Raw genomic sequence first — 19,035 nt, 5'->3', positions numbered from 1 at the left:
AGGGTGGAGCTAGAGAGGAATGAGGGGTTAGTTAACACCTGACTGTAAATGTATTAATGTTTGAAGCCTGGGGCACGGGTGGCGCAGTGGTTAGTGCGCGCGACCCATGTATGGAAGATATGGTCCTCCAAGCGGGCAGCCCAGGTTCAAATCCCACCTGTGGCTCCTTGCCTGCATGTCATTCCCTAATCTCTCTCCTATCTCTCCATTAAAGTCACAAAAAGCCCCCCCAAAAAAATATTTGAAGTCTGAGTGACGTCCCCCGTCTGCCCCTGCAGGGGGCGCTGGAGTCCCATCGATGGCATTCTACATGCTGGAAATTCTGTCTCAGTCTAACTTTCAGTCAACCTAACGACAGGCTGAGAGCTGGAGCTGAGGCGGGTTTTAAGCCTCCTGACAAACATTTACACTGCGCCCGCCTGTATCAGGTCAGATACACGCCTTATTGTGAATAACTCTTATCCTTCATCAAATCAAAACTGATGAGTCATCAAAACATTCACCCCCCCCCGTACAATGTGTGTCGATCGAGACATGAGATAATCAGACCTATTTGTTTTTTTGAGCCAGGTTGTAAACATGTTAATTTATTCTGTGAAAACGGATTGATTGCCAGTCATGTGTATGTGACTTGTGTTCCTGTGCAGCCAGCCTCTAGTGGACACTCGTCCACTAGAGGCTGGCTGCACAAGATCACAAGAGAACTACAAGATCACAAGAGAACTACAAGATCACAAGAGAACTACAAGAACACAAGAGAACTACAAGATCACAGAAGTAATACAAGATCACAGAAGAACTACAATATCACGTAGGAATAAAGAGAAAAACATGTAAACAACATGTTCCTTTGTCTTTCTGAGGATGATTATTGTCTGTATATTGTGTTTTATTTTGAAATTTATCGGACGCCCTGTGCATTTCCTTGTCTGACTTTATAGATGTGCTTGGTTTCTCTTTGCAGCCCTCTGCAGACCCGGTCGTCCTCGTTTCCTCCTCAGCTGCAGATTTTAAAACCTTTTGTACAAATAAAAGAGAAGGAGACTGTTGAAAGATCAGAAAGAGTTATGCAATTGTTGAATTTTTAATTTTTTAAATTTTATTATCATTTCATTCTTTTATCATTTAATACATATGTCATAAAGTCATAACCTTTTTCTGCTTTCAACATTTCCTGTTAAACTTACACACACTCGTAGTGCCGACGCACCTGTGAGGTCAGGATAAGTGTGTCATACATTGAAGCAAAACCACATTGGAGCTCGTAGGCGTATAGCGTTTCTGTGTATCTGCTCGGTTCAGCTAAAACCACATATAAACTTAGTATTACCTGGGTTATGAACTTGGTATGACCTGTGGATGCATCACGTTTCTGCGAACGTGCACTGTTGAGGTGTTACAGGATCTTGGAAAAAAAAAGAGAGACTTTTTGGCTATAAAAACCCTGTAGAAAACCTGATCCAGCTTCTTTTTTGCTTTGCTAAATGAATCCACGTCACTCTGACTTTTGAAACCCAATTTTTGGGAATTAGTCTCTGAGACCAAGATCTTATAAAACCTCAAGTGTCTACACTCACAGGTTTAGACTTTGGTCTTTGTGTTTTGCTTTTCTTTTCCATTTATATATTTTTTACTTTTACTGTTTTGTATTTGCATTTGGAATATCATTTGAAATTTTTAAATACATTTTCAGAAACTTTTTGAAATCATTTTTGACTGAAATCATTCACACCACAAAGACTGGAAGTCCCCCTTAAGGACCCCGTGAACCTCAGAAAGGAAAGTTGTGAGCAGTCCCACCACGGCACACTTCTACTGACTTTTAGTACACACTTCATACACACCTAGCATCCTAGCGAGGGGAGTTCACAGTTATTCCCTCTCCGGGGGGTAATCTAGAGTCCAATATCTGAGGTTATCCTTGAATCTAATTATTCTAGAAATGAATGTTAGGCAGATCATCCTGGGGCTGTGATTATAACTTGTTCATCCGTCCTCCAAAGGGTGTTAGTGGAATAATTTTTACATAAATCCTTCCACTAGGAAATAGTAGACTAGCAGGTTGGAGGGAGCGAGATCTCATTTAGTTTTCTAATTAGTTAACTAATGTGTGGTGAGCTTCCGTTAGCTATAGTAAAGTTATTCACCCCTTTTTGCATGTCCAGGACTTTCTACAGACAAACTGCTCTGACCAAGATTACTAAAATAAAGAGTGACTGTTTTCTCTGTGGGGTTCTTTTAGTATGTGCATGTTCAAATTCATGTATATTTCAGTTTGCTGCTTTGACTTTGGCTTCATTCATAATTAAAACCACATGAATCAGCGTGTCAGTCAGCGCTGTAATGTGAAGGGCTGAATGACATTTTAACGAGTGCCGGGCTATTCTGGGGTCAGAGCGACCGAACAGGTACCCACTGTCATCACTCACTCAGAACAATTAATTATTCTTCTGCCATACTCTTCATGCTGTGGCCCGTCCTCCTCAGGGCAGAGAGTCATTTTAGATCCCGTTATGGAATATAAATATCATGGGGAGATATGATTTTACAAGCCGAGTCAATGATGTATAAACATAAGAGGTGTAAAGATAAACCAACCTCAACGTTAAAGGAGCAATATGTAACTCCTGGGCCGGCTCTAGCCATTTTGATGCCCTAGGCGAGGTTAGGATTTGGCGCAATTCTCAATTCTCACATTCAAAGGCTTGTAAAGAGTATTGCAAAAGAAGACAAAAAGGGAGATGATGCAAAGATAAACATTTGAAACTGTGACATGTTCTTTGGCCACTTGCAGCTCGATACAGGTTTCTAGCAGACGACGATGCAGAACAACAGACTGCCCAGACTGAGCAGAAACAATGACACCCGTCAGCAGAGCGACGCCGGAGTCAGAACGTTCAGACTTGTTGCTGATTATTTTTAGATCGTGTGGAGCCTGCCAACAGGATGCTGTCGTTGGAAGTGGCCATGTTGCAAGCGACATGTTGTTATGTCATTTGTCTGGATGGACATTTTGTGCCTTCAGACTCTGATACTTACAGCGAGTTTTTGAAACTGTGAATGTGCAACGGGGAAAACCTCTTAGGCTGGCTAAACATGGGGTGATTTTTAAAAAATCTTAACCAATGTTAAAAACGTGGAAGACCACAAGGACAGTTTCAACCAATTTTGACACTCCTGCCGTTTGTAGTAACGATGATCAAACGTGACTATAGAAGAAACAACAAATATGTTGGATGATCAACTTTGTCAGCTGGCTGTCCTGGCATGCGTTCTGTTTTGCAGCCTATTTTTTCAATATTACACGCTCGAGTCCAAGTGGCAACCTCCAGTGTTGGAAAATGAAGCCAAGTAGAACTGTTATGATTACTGCTGACAACCAACGTAAACGAGCTGCTGAGGAGGAAACCTTTACCGACCACCTTCTGTGGCCAGTGCAGGTTCTCGATCTGTTGTCACCTTATTTTTATATCAAGATTATCATTAAGATTACATTAATGTTCCTCTTTGATCACATGATATTTTTTTTTTTTTTTTGCACAAACGATCAGACTGAATGTACTTTTAAACACGATCATGAAGTGTGCAATTTCCCGACATCCCATTAAATCATTTCCACCTGCAAAGTGCCGAGATGAAAAGATGCTTAGCACAGCTGAAAGTGACCTGACGTCAGAAAAAAAGTCATTATGATTAATTAGGCCCCATCAATCAGGCTGTCAGGAGAAAGAAAACCTTACATTTGACCTCTCTGCAGCAATTTAAAAGTGACATAAAGGGCTTCAACACTTGCAGAAAACTCCTGAAAAAACTCCTGATATCTGCAGGAGGAGCTGTCCTTCTGAAATCATCTAGATATTTTCAGGAGTGTATGAGTGAAAACAGCTATACTAACAAAAACAAGACTGAAAACATGAGTTTTTGTGTTTTATAGTGAAATATTTTAACCTGGGACGTCACAAATCTGTAATCTGGGAGGGCACTGCTCTTGTGGCGACCAACAACTGGTGTGTCGTGTTTGTCGACTTGTTTGTTTGTTTTAAGTCCGTACCTGGGTTTGATGTGTGTCTGATTCAAACCCCTTATAATCATGATATTGAGTCACCGGCACTCTCAAACAATTTCATACTAACGCAAGTTTCTCTTGGGATTACAATGGAATTATCTGGCCGTGAATGATCCCACACACTCTTGGTTGGAACAAAACCTTATCAGAGACCTATCTTTTCGGCCGGGTGTCAAATTTGGAAAGTCGCGGGTTTGTAAACGAGGAAGAAAGGCGGCGTGCGTCAGCGCAACAGGAAACTTCAGAGCAATAACCGTATTCCCCTACCTTCTATGATTTTGGCTAATGTGCAATCTCTAAGAAACAAGATTGACGAATTACAAGGAAATGTTCTCCATTTTTTATAGATTATAGAGATTCATGTCTTATGGTGTTTACTGAAACGTGGCTGACTGACTTGTGCAGGGACTCTTCAGTGGATATTACCGGCTTCGGGGCTCCTGTGCGTTTGGATCGAAACAGTGATGTGACACGTAAATCTCAGGGAGGAGTAGTATGCTTGTACATCAACCGTAGATGGTGCAGTAATGTAACTGTGTATGAGCGGCTGTGTCTTCCCGATATCGAGCTTCTGTCTGTGTCGGTAAGGCCATTCTATCTCCCGAGGGAATTCGCTCAGATATTTGTAACTGTTGTCTACATTCATCCTAAAGCTGACGCCAAAACTGCTGCCGACACAATCTTTAAAGTAACACACGACATGCAGTCCTTATCCCCGGATGCTCCTAATTTTATTTCAAGAAATCCTTGAACAATTTTTATCAATACGTCACGTGTCCAACACGACGTAACAAAACTCTGGATCTATGTTGTGGATCAATCAAGGGGGCATATAAGTCTGGAGCAGGGCCTGCACTGGGTTCCTCAGATTACAATACTGTGCACCTTCTACCTGTGTATAGATCTGTGATGAGGAGGGAGAAAACCAGGTAAAAGTCTGGACAGACTTCAGGGGTGTTTTGATTGCACAGACTGGTCTATGTTCCAGGAGGACTGCTCTGATATTGACGAACTTACAGATGTTGTGTGCAGCTACATTTCATTTTGCAAAGACTGTGTGATTCCTTCCACGAATGTGAAAATCTATTTTTTTTTTTTGTTGAATTTTTGTGCCTTTAATGGATTAATAGGACAGTGGATAGAGTCGGAAATCAGGGAGAGAGAGAGTGGGGAATGACATGCGGATAATAAGCCACAGGTGGGAGGTGAACCCGGGCCGCCTGCTTGAGATGACAGCCTCCATACACGGGGCGCGCGCACTAACCACTGCGCCACCAGCACCCCAAGAAAACTAAAATTAGGTATAAAGACAGAGGCAGAACTCAGCAGTAACAATCTGAAAAAAACCTGGAATGGAATTAAAACTATGACTGGACTACACAAGAAGGGTAACAGTGGAATTGCCTTAGATTATTTTTATTCAGATAAACATCTGGCAGTTGAATTAAATAGTTTTTATCTTTGTTTTGAAAATAATGATTTGACTGCACAGATGAATGTAATAAAGGAAAAGACAACAGCTCCTCCAGCACATGCTTTTGATGTGAAGGAAATGGCAAATCTTTTTAGGCACACCGAGGCAAAAAGCCCTGACCCTGACAACATCTGTGGCCAGCTTTTGAAAACATGTGCAGATCAGCTGTGTGGCATCTTTCACTATATCTTCACACAATCTGTTAACCTGCAGAAAGTGCCTAAACTTTGGAAAAAGTCCATTATTGTTCCTGTAGCTAAAATTAGCACCCCGACAACACTGAATGATTTCAGGCCTGTAGCGCTGACTTTTCTACTGATGAAAACATTAGAAAAGATTGTCAAGACTCAGATTTTAATGCAGGTTGAAGAACACCTAGATCCTCTTCAATTTGCGTACAGAGCTGGTAGAGGTGTGGAGGATGCTGTCACCACATTGTTACACTATTTGTATAAGCATCTTGAGGGCCCTAAGACACAGACTCCTGTTCATTGACTTTTCTTCAGCATTTAACACCATACAGCCGATTTTGCTTGCTGAAAGGCTAATTCATCAGTTTAAACTTGAGCCTAGCTTGGATTGGATGAATTGTAGATTTTCTGACCAATAGGTGGCAGTGTGTGAAAGTAAATGGTGTTTTTTCTAACCAACTCTCTTCTTCCACTGGGTCTCCTCAGGGTTGTTGTCTGTCACCCCTTCTGTCAATTATGTACACTAATGAGTGTTGCAGCAATCACAGTAATTTGCTGATGACAATGTTGTTGTCAGCCTTCTTGAGGGGGGAGGGCAGGGTCATGGGCCAGTTGTGGATGACTTTGTGGCTTGGTGTGACGAAGCTTTTCTCCACTTAAACGTGACAAAAACTAAAGACGTGATCATTGATTTTAGAAAGTCCCCACCAAGCCAAATTCCAACTGGTATCAAATCAGCTAACACTGAAATTGTGGAACGCTACAAATATCTGGGTGTTGTTCTGGACAATAGGTTATGTTTTGAAAATCATGTTGATGCTACCTCCAAGAAGGTTCAGCAAAGACTGTTCTTTTTAAGAAAAATGAAATCTTTTAATGGTTCTACGGAGATTATGACTCTGTTTTAAAAAAGTTTTATTGAATCTGTTTTAAATGTTTGTATCGCTGCATGGTTTGGGACAAACAAGAATAGACTTGGGAGACTTGTAAAAACAGGTGTCAGGTTGGGCTTTTGACCTTGTATAATCAAAGGAAAGCTAGGGCCATACTTGTGATCCCAAGATCACCCACTTCACAGTGAGTTTGACCTTTTATCCTCAGGTCGTCGTTTTAGAGCTCCTGTGAGGAAGACTAAAAGACTCCAGGTCTCATGTTTACCAAGTGCAATTAATATGTTACACAACAATTATCTATTTGTTGCTCTTTTTGCACTTGAATTGCACATTTGCACACCTCCACTTAGCACTTTAATAACTTGAATTTCCATTCTGGTTTGGGCTCTTGACTGATTTTATTGCGCTGTTTGTATTTGGTTTTATATTTTGTTGCGTTGTCTGATTTTCCAATTCGTTTTGGTTCGTTTCCATGTTTTATGGTGATGTTGTCCTTGTGTTTCTTGTCTTCTGTGTGCTCCTGTTGCAACGCAAATTTCCCCTTGTGGGACAATAATAAAAAAAATAAACAATAGTTAGATGTTTTGGAAAACAAGGTCAGATTATTTGTTCTGTGTAAAGTAAGAAATGAAAGTGTATTTATATAGCACCTTTCAAGAGCAGACGTCGCAAAGTGCTTCACAATAAAACAAAAACAGAGTACAAACAGTCACATAAAATCAAATACAGACAGATTAAACAAAGGCAAGTCTGAACAGAGGGGTCTTAAGCTGCTTTTTAAAAGTGTCCACAGAGGTCAAGGCTCTCAGTTCTGGGGGAAGAAAGTTCCAAAGTTTAGGTGCCACAACCTCAAAAGGCACAGTCTCCTTTGGTTTTTAGGCTTGTGCAAGGAACAACCAGCAGACCTTGGTCAGAGGACCTCAGGGACCTGCTGGTACTATAAGGCCTCAGCAACTCAGCAACATAAGCCGGAGCTTGACCATGCAAGGCTCCAAACACAAAAATAAGAACTGTGAACATTGCAGCACATTTAGAAAGCAGTCAGTTCTTGCTTTAAAGCTGGATAACTTCAAAATAACTTTGAACCGCCACATTACAACTTGCAGAAAAGACTCCATCTCTGACAAAATGCTCCAAACATCCTGTTTTCACCGCGTCGTGTTTAAACTGGGTCAGTGTCAGAACATTACATGAGCTCGTCTCTGTGAGCAGCAGATTCCTTTAGCGTCTTCTGTCCTCCTCCAGATGATGTTATTCATGTCAGTGCGTCAGAGTGAGTAATCCTTTTTCTAACAATGCAGATGAGCAGCCCTGGATATGAGGTGTACGCAATGTTTAAAGGTTTGTGTGTGTGTGTGTGTGTGTGTGTGTGTGTGTGTGGCCTACATAAGGGGACGTGAGTCTGAGGAATGACAAGTGAACAGGGACAGCTTGTCAATGTCAAGTCTCAATGGGCAAAAAATAGATGTTGATCCAGTTGTTACATTTATTCAACTTACAGGGGGAATGATTTTAACATATTGGTTCTGTGGACCCACTAACCCCCCTAGTGGCTGTAGCTAAAAATACATGTAGGAATAAAACTTCTAGAGCTTTTAAACTTGCAGGAAACTCCTGATATTTCCAGGCATGTGTGAACACAAACAGGATATTTTCAGGGGCAGTCCTCCTGAAATTCTCTAGAATATTTTTTTGCAAACCAGGGGTGTCCAAAACGGCTGTGTGGGGTTGTCCTTAAAAGCACCTACCTTCTCTGGTCCAAACAAATCCAGAGCGTTCAGGAGCAGAATCTAAAGTTAGAAGGAGGACATACTGGCTGCTGCATTGTTGTCAGAGAAGCCAGCACTTCAACATAGCATGTTTCCTTAATGTCTGATCATACAGTAAGATCACTTTATCATCTCACTCACTACACAGCTCACTGATTGAATCTTTAAAAATCAACCTGCAGTCAAACCATGCAGGAAGAGGAACCCTGCATGTTTGTGGTCCAACACTGTCCCCCTGTGGATGTCTAAGTAATTACACATCTGATCTCTAACACTGAATCAGCCTCACAAGTGCAGAAGTCAATTCCAGCTACTGGCATCAAACCTGAAATTTTAGTTTTCAGGCCGGGGGAAATAAATTTGTCTGGGAGTGTTCAATTTAGTGATTACAATTTTTTAACATGTTTTGATGTGCACCCATTTTCAGATTTATTGTTTCAGTACAGGGAGCTCCTTATGTGAAATGGCACAGCATAACAGAAGGTCGAAAAGGCAATATCTCAAAGCCAGTTTTTGGTCAGATCATATTTTGAAAGTTTGATTTAAATTACCTCAGTTCATTTTGTAAAACAATCAATTAAAACGCTTGTAAGCATTTCATTTTACAATTACATATTTGGGTTTCACATCATTATGGTTTTTATTGTCATCTTAACTTTGCTCCCTTTCAATCAAGAATAATGACTCGCATTCATTTCAGTAACTTGGGTCATGGTCAACCAAGACTTAGTTCTTAAAATGTTGTCTTGGACAGAACTTAGACTAAATATAAATGTAGTTTGTTAGTGTCTGTGCAAGTTCTCAGTCATCCAGGTCACGGTAAATTCAAAGTGGACTGGTTGAAGATCTTGAAGATGTTCCACCTCTTCTCCGAAAGGCTTCTAAACTATCTGGAGGACGTAGGGAGAAGTTTAGTTTTATATTATTGAAATTGGTCTCGAGACCACTTTTTGAAGGTCTCGGTCTCAGACTGGACAGACTGAGAAAATCATGACCGGTCAAGACCACCTCTGATAGGCTACTTTCCCACGTCCTTACTGACCCGAGTCAGATACGATGCATCAATCAGAAACTCTCAAAACAAAAATAAGACACGATCCCGCTGAACGTTACCTTTAATAAAAAATTAGAAACCACAGTCAAAAAAAACATTTACAGTAAACTTAGCTTTTAATAAAGTTGAAATGTGTTACATTTTCATTATGAAAAGTTAAAAACCATGACAACACTTGCATCATGTGTGGAGCTCTATATGTTTCTTTTCTGTCACTGGTTATTGCTTCAGATTAAAACGCGTCATAATGCATCATTTGAATCCTTTTGTAAGCTCTCCCGGCTCCACATTATCTCTGCTGCTTTAAATCTTCTCATGTTTCCTGCAAAGATCTTTCTAAGAGCTTTAACGCTTCATGATGTTTTTCACACGAGGACGTAGTAAACTGTACCGAACTACAGGCTGGTTTCTCAGACACCGGTCTACTGGAGACCGATGTGAGCGTGGTCGTCGTGGGTCGTCTTGATGTTAGGCGCCGTGTAGGATTCGGTCTCTGCGTCCCTCGATCCTGCAGGATGTGACGATGAAGCAGAGAGAAAACAAAAGAGACAAATGTTAAGTTTCATCCTGGATGAATCTCCTGATCGTTTTTTAATGAAGTTAACTGAACATTATTAATAAATGGTGGACGTTAACTCGAGTAACTGCTCATTTCAACGTTCGGTCAGCGCCACAGTTTTGCTCTGTCGGACCCTCTGTGCCTTTTCCTCGTCTGACTTCCTGTCCGGGTCATCCTATTCTGTCCAGCTTGACGTGTACTTGTGGCGGTCTCCGTCGAAAATTGGCTTCAGTGCGTAACTGAAACGGAGCAGAGCGTAGCAGCGCTGCTAACACGCTCAGGAGACGGACCGCGGAACTCGCTGTGGAAACCCAATGATTGACTGGAGTTGCAGTTGGTCTAACAACGAAGAACAACACGGCGAAACATGTCTGCAAATTTTCTGACTGTGTGGCTCATTTTGAGTCGTTTTGGTCAGATACCGGCGTTTAACACCCCTGGATTTTTCAAGTATGCAAAGCAGTGATCGATTATACTTCATGTCCACGTCATGCTCTCGTGCTCATGCACATGAACGAGTATCAACACAGTGCATGAGCACACCTCTTCCAAGCGGGCCAGAGCCAAGGAGGTTAACCGTGGGAACACTCACACTGGTCAAACTGTACGGAGAGCATAGTGTGAGTGATTGACATTTTAGCTTCAAACTGACTGAAACGTTTAACTTTAAAAACCGGCGCCATTCAGTGTTTCCCCTACTCATATAATGGTAGAGATAGGATAGTGGATAGAGTCGGAAATCAGGGAAAGAAGTCATTTAAGGATACCTTTCCGATAGAAAAGGACAGCTGTCATCAAAAGTAACGCATGAACACCAAGATTCCTTCAAGTGTTTGTGTCGGTGTGTCCCCCCCCCCCCCCCAACGCTGTAAACCTAGGGGAAACACTGTAAGTCATCTTTTGATTGATCGTGTAACTCGAAGGAGAGGGAAGAGCGGACAAACATTTTCTCACAGTGGACTTGTTCGCCTCGCCGCCCGACTCTGTGTTAGTTAATGATTAAAAATAGATAAAGGTGGAAGTGAATGTTTCACTCGCCTTCTGATCTCTAACATGTCACGCTCTCAGGGAGAGACTGGCATTATTGTACACGAACACAAAGACACACACACACTCATAAACATATAAAACATGACAGATTAAACTGAGCTGTGTTGGTTTTGTCGCAGGGATCTCTTCCACCTCAGAGCTACGCTGCAGCCGAGGGTGGAATGGGTAACGCCACTGCTCTGCTCTGCCTCCTCAGACCACACACACACCCAGTATGAAGCACTGGGCTGTACTGGGAGAGGAGGAAAACGCACACACACGCACACGCACACGCACGCACACACGCACACAGAGAAAAGCCTTGTTCAGACTGCCGTTTCAAGCCACGATATTTACGCCCCTGTGACGTTTCCCTTCATTCCTAATGTTGTGGAGGTGTAATGGGGGGGGATGAAGTGACACCCCTCCCCGTCCCGTCCCGTCCCGTCTCGTCTCGTCTTCAGAGGTAGTAACAGCAGCGTTACAGAGGAGAGGCGGGAATAGATAAAACGTGTATGCAAATGACACAATTGTGCACACATTTCATTAAGAAAAAGGTTTTCCATAATTCATTTAACCAGGTAATTAAATCTCTTTGACAAAGGTGACCTGGCCTAGAGGGCAGCAGCAGCACACACGTGTGCCATGTCACCTCCTGGTTTCCATAGCAACTGCCAGATCAATTTCTCATTAAAAATTCTACCTAGAGTTCGTTTTTTAAATCATTTAACACTCGACTCTGAAGGGACAAAAGATGGAGTTAGCTCGGTTATGAATTGGATTAACAGCAGCAACTAAAAGTAAAGCATAGAGAAACCTCATGGTCATTAAAGGGATACTTCACCCATTTGCATTAAGCTTTGTATCATTACAAACCTGGTAGTATTTTTGAACGGTCGTGCATCCCGCCCTTATTTTCCCCTGAGATGGGAAATCTTTGTATTTCTAAGTCTGAAAAGGAGCTTCCAGTGATGCAAAAATCTTCATTTTGCATCACTGGAAGCTGTTGCGGTTAGCGGGGTGAAACTACAAAACGCTAGTTCCTCATATTTTCAACCACTGAAGCTACAGACCAATCACAGATCAGTGGGTGGGAACTCACTCCCAGAATCCAAACTTAATGTCCGCCATATTGCTTGGAAGCTATGCTAACAGGCTCTATGGAGAAAGCTGATAATGGCGAAAGAATATAAATATAGCGACGAGGGGGCGGCTGCTGACAGGCCGGTCTTGTGTTTTGGCTGCTGTGCCTGCTGACCGCTGCCCGCCAGGGCCGCCGCGACACAAGACCGGCCTGTCGGCAGCAACCGTTCACTGTTTCTCTCACTGTTTGCCTATGGACACAGACATAAGAGTCTGTTTTCTGCCAGGAATTTCCAAGATCAATTCTGGAAGAAATCTCTGAATCTGTTAAAGTAAACATGTCTGTAAATGTTTTTATTACTATATTTCTACTGCTATATTGTACATTTTGGAGAGACTGTATCGATCGAATTTCCCTCTGGGATTAATAAAGTATTTCTGATTCTGGAATACAGGACCTTAGTGGGAGTGGCCTGCTGTGCTGTGCATTCTGGGATTTGTTGTCTTTCATCCACATGAGCCAAAAAGACACTTACTGCCTTTTCTCGGCCAAAATGGCACCAACTTCAACATTTATTTCACATTTCTACTACATATATGACCCAATGTCAATACAGATTCATGTTTCAACAGGTGAAGTATCCCTTTAACTCTTTGTATGAATAAACTTCACATACTGTAAGAGTAACAAGAAAAACAAAACGTCATATTAAATCTGAGGCTGAATGTTTTTAACTTCTGCAGAACACTGAATATAAAAAGCTACCTCTAAACTTTCTCACACCTTTCTAACGGTACAACCAGGAGGGGGGGGGGGGGGGACATGTGCAGACGTGGCATCAGCACAGTGAGAGTATGCACCGTGGAATAACTGTGCACAAAGCTTCATATCTAACTTACAGCTCATTGATCATTATTACACCATAAATCATCTGAATTCTCGGAGCATTGTTTATTAACAGGGCACATTAACTCTTATTTAGAGAGTATTAAAGACATAGTATTTGTCGGGTTAAACACGCACTCTATCAAAGTCAAAGATGTAATTTAAGAGTAAAGTTTGACTTATTAACCGTCTGAGTGTCGTATTATTAAGTCTCACACTTATTTTAACCTGAACTTTGAACACAGTTGACCTTGTAACGCGACACTCGGGCTGCAAACGCGTCACAGCTGCTCGTAATAACACAACAGAGTGAGAATAGAAACTGTCAACAGCGTGAGGGAGTCAGAATGAGTATAAAAAAAAATAAAAAATACAAACAAAACTCGTTCTTCAGGTTAAATCATCACTTACGATGGAGCACCGTGGAGATGTGGAGGACAGAAAGATCTGGAAAGGGAGAGAAAGAGGAGAGCGGTGGTGCTTTTAGCTGCACACCGAGGGTTGCCAGGTTTGCAGCTAATCCGCCATTAACGGGTGTTAAAATGAAAACTGGTGCACAGAACAAGATAAGGAAAAAGACTGTAGAATTGTAAATCCACGCCAGAAATAAGATAGAAGTGTGTACAAAATTAGGATTTTGACAAACAACACAAGACAGCCCATCTACACCAATGGCTGCTCCGTGAGAGAGAGACACCCGTTTTATAATATTATTATTAAAATAACATTACAATATGATAACAACTAAAGAGCCTTCGCTTGTCAAAATGTGCGGAAACAACAGGCTACTTTAATAGAACTGGACCTCAAATTTGGATTTTCTTTTATTTGAAGTTGTACGTTAAAATAACACAACACAGAGGATAACGCGTGTTTTCTGCAGATCTGGCAACCCACGTACGCGTCAACCACACACCACGCAGACTCAAAAACGATGGCGGACGAAGTTGAGCAGGTTAGCGCCGTGAATTATCGTCAATTCTCTCACACACTGTGTTTAATATCGAGTTACAAACGGGGCGGCAGACACGTCAGGCATGTTCTCGTTTGATAGGCGTGACTTTGTAATTTGTTTTGTGTGGTTTATTTTCCTGTTAACGGCGCGGAGAGGCCTGTCTAACGAGCTAGCTTTGTTAGCATGTGATGCTACGTACCGTCAGAACGTTTAAACGTGCGGATGAAGGTTAGCGCGGGTTTGTTGTTCAGTGACAGAGCCAGCCTGTGTTAGTCTTAATCTAATTAAGTTACATTAACCTCTTTGTGAGGACTAAGCAGAGTTATGTTCTGATTCTGACCGGCATGGTGTTTCATTTGAGTGATAGCATGATGCTAACACTCACTACAATAAAAGCCTGTAAACAAAATGATTGCAGGTACTGATGAACTTTTTCTGAAGCCTGCTCATGTGTTCACTCTTTGTGTTCACTCTTTGTGTTCACTCTTTGTGTTCACTCTTTGTGTTCACTCTTTGTGTTCGCACAGGTTCTTCAGTGTTGTAGCACGATTTAAATAACACACAACTTGTGTTACATCTCTAAAAACAACCATGAGTTTGTCAGGTAAACAGGTTGTGAATGACAAAGGAAGGAAATCACTGAGGAATACAAAAGACAGATGATAGATAGATAGATAGATAGATAGATAGATAGATACTTTATTGATCCCGAGGGAAATTCAAAGCATCCAGTAGCAGATTACAAAGACATGACATGAAACATTTGTTACAAATTAAACCACAAAACCGACCCCCCCCTCCCATACATATATATTAACCTGAAAAAAAGATTTAAAGAATACCCCTAGATCAGGGATGGGGCAACTTTGGTCACAGCAAGGGCCACATTCATTTGATTCTCACAGCCAGAGGGCCAAATTGTAGTACACAAAAACGATTACAGTCAATTATGTCTCAGATTTAACTCAACACATACCAGTGATCAATTATTATTATGGACATATTTCTGATTTTCATGATTTCATGGCTGATTCTGTCATGTTTTCTTCATGTTTCCAATTAATTGATATTTAAAAACTCTCAACGTTGATTGGGGCTGCATGTGGCCCCCGGGCCGCCAGTTGCCCACCCCTGCCCTAGATGAATCAAACTTCAACTGTGAAATAAAAAAAAATAGATTTTTTTTTATTCAAGAAATGTACATAACCCGTTCAGGGATAAAAAAAATATGTGAGATTTAAAGAAGAACCTATAAACAGTTGAGGAAAAAAATCTGTATTTAGACCTGAATATAAAAAATTTAAAAAGTGTTGACCTTGTGAAGTTGTGTTGTTTATATATGTACAGCAATGTTTAAAAAGCAGATATTGCAGAGTTATCAAAAAACAGACATTAAATAACAGGCAGTGCAAACATTACATTAAAGGTGCTATTTAAGTAATTGAGGTGATCATTAAGTGTCCAACTAGAGACTGACTCTTGGGACAGCTGATGGGAAATGGAAAAAGGAAGATTTAGTCCAAGTGTGTGCTTTCCCCCCTGCCATAACCATGAGGTGTTGTGCAGACGTATGGCCAGGGGGACAAAAGAGTTGTTGAGTCTGTGGAGCAGGATTGTGACAGCAGTCTGCCACTGAACACACTCCTGTGCCTGCTGAAGGTGCTGTGCAGAGGGTGGTGGGTGTTGTCCAGGATGGAGAGCATTCTGTTCAGGGTCCTTCTTTCTGCCAGTGTACAAAATCTAAACTTTATGAAGACGTGTTTTCCGATCAACATTTTCTTTATTTGCCGAAAAGACCAAAACATAAACATAGACAACGTTACATAAAAAAAAAAAAACATTAGCATTGTATATTTATTTAAATTACAATTTAATTATCAGGGCTTATGAATGTTCAGATAATCGTCTATTTTATGAAGGGACATTTTTAAATTATTAAAGAAAACACTGACAGGGTCTTTACTAGAGCTGGGTATTATCCACAACCCTGATTCGAAATCAATTTGATCTATGGGTCTAGCACAAACTGACTCAAACATATTTTTATCGTTGCATTATTCTTTATTAAACTTCTCCACTCTCTGTTTTCTTCCCCCAAGAAGAGTTCACCAAAGTTGGACTTGTTTTTGCTTTAAAGGGTTTTGAAACACGTAGAACCGTTGTCTTACTCGTTTACTTTCTGCGTTCTGCAGCAACCGACCACCAACACGGTCGAGGAGCCTCTGGATCTGATCCGCCTCAGTCTAGATGAGAGAATCTACGTCAAGATGAGGAACGACCGGGAGCTCCGAGGCCGGCTGCATGTGAGCCACAAACACTGAAACTTAAATAATCGTGTTTAGCCAGCGTGTGTGTAAAACCCGAGAATACTTCCCGTTCATAAAAGCGCTCTGTCTGTTTTTCCCCGCAGGCCTACGATCAGCACCTGAACATGATCTTGGGCGATGTCGAGGAGACGGTGACGACAGTAGAAATCGACGAGGAGACTTACGAAGAACTCTACAAGGTGCGACATATATTTCTCTCTGTTCAGCTTCACTCCCAATTTCCACGTAGTCGGCGCTCGCTGCCCCACTGGGTCTGTTTCTCGAGCCTGAGCGTAGCTGTACACACATCCCAGGAGAACTACAAGATCACAATTTTATTTTGATATTGACCGGTTCGTCTGACTTCCTGTCCAGCTCGATCTATTCTGTCCAGCTTGACGCCTGCCTGCAGCGAGATCCGTCGAAAAAATAGACTCTCAGCGTATTTGAAACAGAGTATTTGAAACGCTCCGGAGACGGACTTCGGCGCCTCTGTGGAAACGGGAGCATTGACTAGAGTGGCAGCGAATGGCGGTTTTGTGCGCCGCTGACGGACCGCGGCATGCACAGAGTATGATGACATTGGCAGTAAGGCCCCGTGTTCACCTAATGCTTTTTTTTTTCTTCAGGCAGAAAAGCGATGGCGGCGCTCAGGAGCGCTTGATAATAGGCTTGTCCGCAGAGAATAAAAGCGCTGCACATGTGTCCCGTCTCTATGGCAACAGCGGCTGTTTGACCGACACTGACCTTGTTGCTCTTTACTGTTTTATATTTGAGATCTTCACTATGAGAATCAAACAGCGAGTACCCGACTGATCTACTATCTGATTTGCAAGTTGAAAAGAGTGCCGGTGATATCTACAGCGCCGTTCTGAAAAGTTAAGATTTTCAACTTGAAGCGCTCGGAGCGGCCGCGCTAACTTAGGCAGCTTGGAGAAATGACGGCGTGTGCTGTGCTGATTAAAAGCAAAGACGTGATTAAGTGCGGAGAAATCATCTGTAACAGACACGTGTAATTAAGTTCTACTGAAGACGTTTTCACTCATAATAACATAAATTCTGTCTTTTTCTTTCTGTCTCTTCAGTCGACCAAAAGGAACATCCCCATGCTGTTTGTGCGAGGAGACGGCGTCGTCCTCGTAGCTCCGCCTCTCAGGGTGGGCTAACCCAGACCACCACTTCCTGTTGCGATGATGTGTTTGTGTGTTTCGTACCAGATGGGAGTTTGTAACACTGACCTGGGGGAGGAGGAGGAGGAGGAGGGCGGCGCTGTCTCGATCAGAGGCTGGGTTCAAACATCGTCATCATCCATCTCGGGTCCCGATGTCAGCGCCGTCATACCACGACCACGAAGTCAGATACGACCTTCAATTATCAAGACAAACAAACAAAAAGGACTTTTGGACTGAGGGACGATTTACTTTTTATTTCAGTTAAATGGATTCCTGAGACCATCAGAGTTTAAGTTCTGGTCGTCATGGAGATGAAGACTCACCTCTCCAAGTTTTAGTTTCCTCTCATTCTCAGTTTCGGCGAGTATTTCATCCACACAGCGACGTGATTTTGAATTCATTTAATCTCTTAAAGAAACTCGTGCGGTGACTTTGAACCTGTGATGTCTGAATGTTTGACACGTTCTTTGAATCTCTCTGGGATTTTTTTTTTTTGTTCGTCGTTTTTTAAAAAAGTTTTGTAAAGTTATGAAGCACTTGGAAGTCGATCATGTCCGTCAGATGTGTAAACATTTGTGTTCTTTTTGTTTTGTTAACTTGAATAAAAAACTTGATTTGAAAACATTCAGAATGAGTCTCTTATTTTATTTTCAAAACATCCACAAAGTCCAGAACCAACTTCTCATCAGTCATCAGTGCTCACTCAAAAAGAACAAAACTGTTTAGTCAGCATGAACGTTAACGTCTTAAAGGTCCAATCAGTGAGATGTGTAGTGAGTGAAATGATAAAAGTGACCTTACTATATGATCAGACATTAAGTAAACATGCTATGTTGAAGTGCTGGCTTCTCTGACAACAATGCAGCAGCCAGTATGTCCTCCTTCTAACTTTAGATTCTGGTCTTGAATGCTCTGGATTTGTTTGGACCAGAGAAGGTAGGCGGTTTTAAGACGACCCCCCCCACACAGGAAAAGTGGTGTAGATAATGGATGGATTTATTTTCAACAGCATGAAAGAGATAGCTGTGAAACACAAACTCAGAATAACATGAGATCATGTGTTTTTGTGTTTAACCACTAGAGGGCAGTATAGCTCTAATAAAACGTGCTGATCCATCCTGTTTAACAGGATTAGATGTTTATTTTTTTCCCATTTGCACAGGTACAGGGCAGTACAGGAGATCAATTTCAACGATAAGAGAGCAGAAGAATTAATAAAATGTAATCACGGAGGTAGGGAGGAGCATCAGGCGGAATCTGAAATGTCACAAAATAATTTGTCATGTTTGTAGTTTGTAAAAATGTGATGTAGCTTCAGAGACCGTTCCAACATGAAGTCAAGGACATGTTCTCTTCTCTCTGTCAATGATAAAAAAAATAATCATGACTTAATGTTTGTGTAATTCTTCATGGTCCTACGAGAGGAGACGTTGTTTTGCAGCATGCAGGGGCGTGTTTAGAAACTGGGGTGGCCCACCTGGGGCTCTGACTTATGCAGGGGCCGCGTGACATTTGTGGACACACAAATTGATTACATGTTTTAACCCTTTCTATCCCCACTTCAGATATGTACTTATAAGTTACACAATTTGGCAACA

At 41.8% G+C, this 19,035-nt stretch overlaps 1 protein-coding gene and 1 long non-coding RNA gene across 2 annotated transcripts; one reads left to right on the top strand and one right to left on the bottom strand.

Moving 5' to 3' along the window:
• Positions 1-9,540: 9,540 nt before the first annotated feature.
• Positions 9,541-13,519, bottom strand: LOC109998344 (uncharacterized). The gene is made up of 2 exons (XR_002278592.3): positions 13,416-13,519; positions 9,541-9,955 (listed from the first exon to the last, which is right to left on the bottom strand). It is a non-coding gene; the product is annotated as an uncharacterized lncRNA (long non-coding RNA).
• Positions 13,520-13,858: 339 nt separating this feature from the next.
• lsm3 (LSM3 homolog, U6 small nuclear RNA and mRNA degradation associated) lies at positions 13,859-18,061 on the top strand. Its single transcript, XM_020653138.3, has 4 exons — positions 13,859-13,959; positions 16,152-16,262; positions 16,370-16,465; positions 17,351-18,061. The coding sequence occupies exons 1-4, from the start codon at positions 13,939-13,941 to the stop codon at positions 17,429-17,431; spliced, it is 309 nt and encodes a 102-aa protein (XP_020508794.1). The 5' UTR covers positions 13,859-13,938; the 3' UTR covers positions 17,432-18,061.
• The last annotated feature ends 974 nt before the right edge of the window (positions 18,062-19,035 follow it).

The sequence above is a fragment of the Labrus bergylta genome, chromosome 5, assembly GCF_963930695.1.
Source record: "Labrus bergylta chromosome 5, fLabBer1.1, whole genome shotgun sequence".
Classification (NCBI taxonomy): domain Eukaryota; kingdom Metazoa; phylum Chordata; class Actinopteri; order Labriformes; family Labridae; genus Labrus; species Labrus bergylta.
Note: the sequence above shows the minus strand (reverse complement) of the source record. Positions and strands in the feature narration are given on the sequence as shown.

Bases quoted from the DNA above. Each gene is read 5' to 3' on its own strand.
- lsm3 (XM_020653138.3), top strand. From the start codon at position 13,939: ATGGCGGACGAAGTTGAGCAG. The intron at 13,960-16,151 runs GTTAGCGCCGTG...TGCGTTCTGCAG, and splicing joins TGGCGGACGAAGTTGAGCAG to CAACCGACCACCAACACGGT. The intron at 16,263-16,369 runs GTGAGCCACAAA...TTTTCCCCGCAG, and splicing joins AGCTCCGAGGCCGGCTGCAT to GCCTACGATCAGCACCTGAA.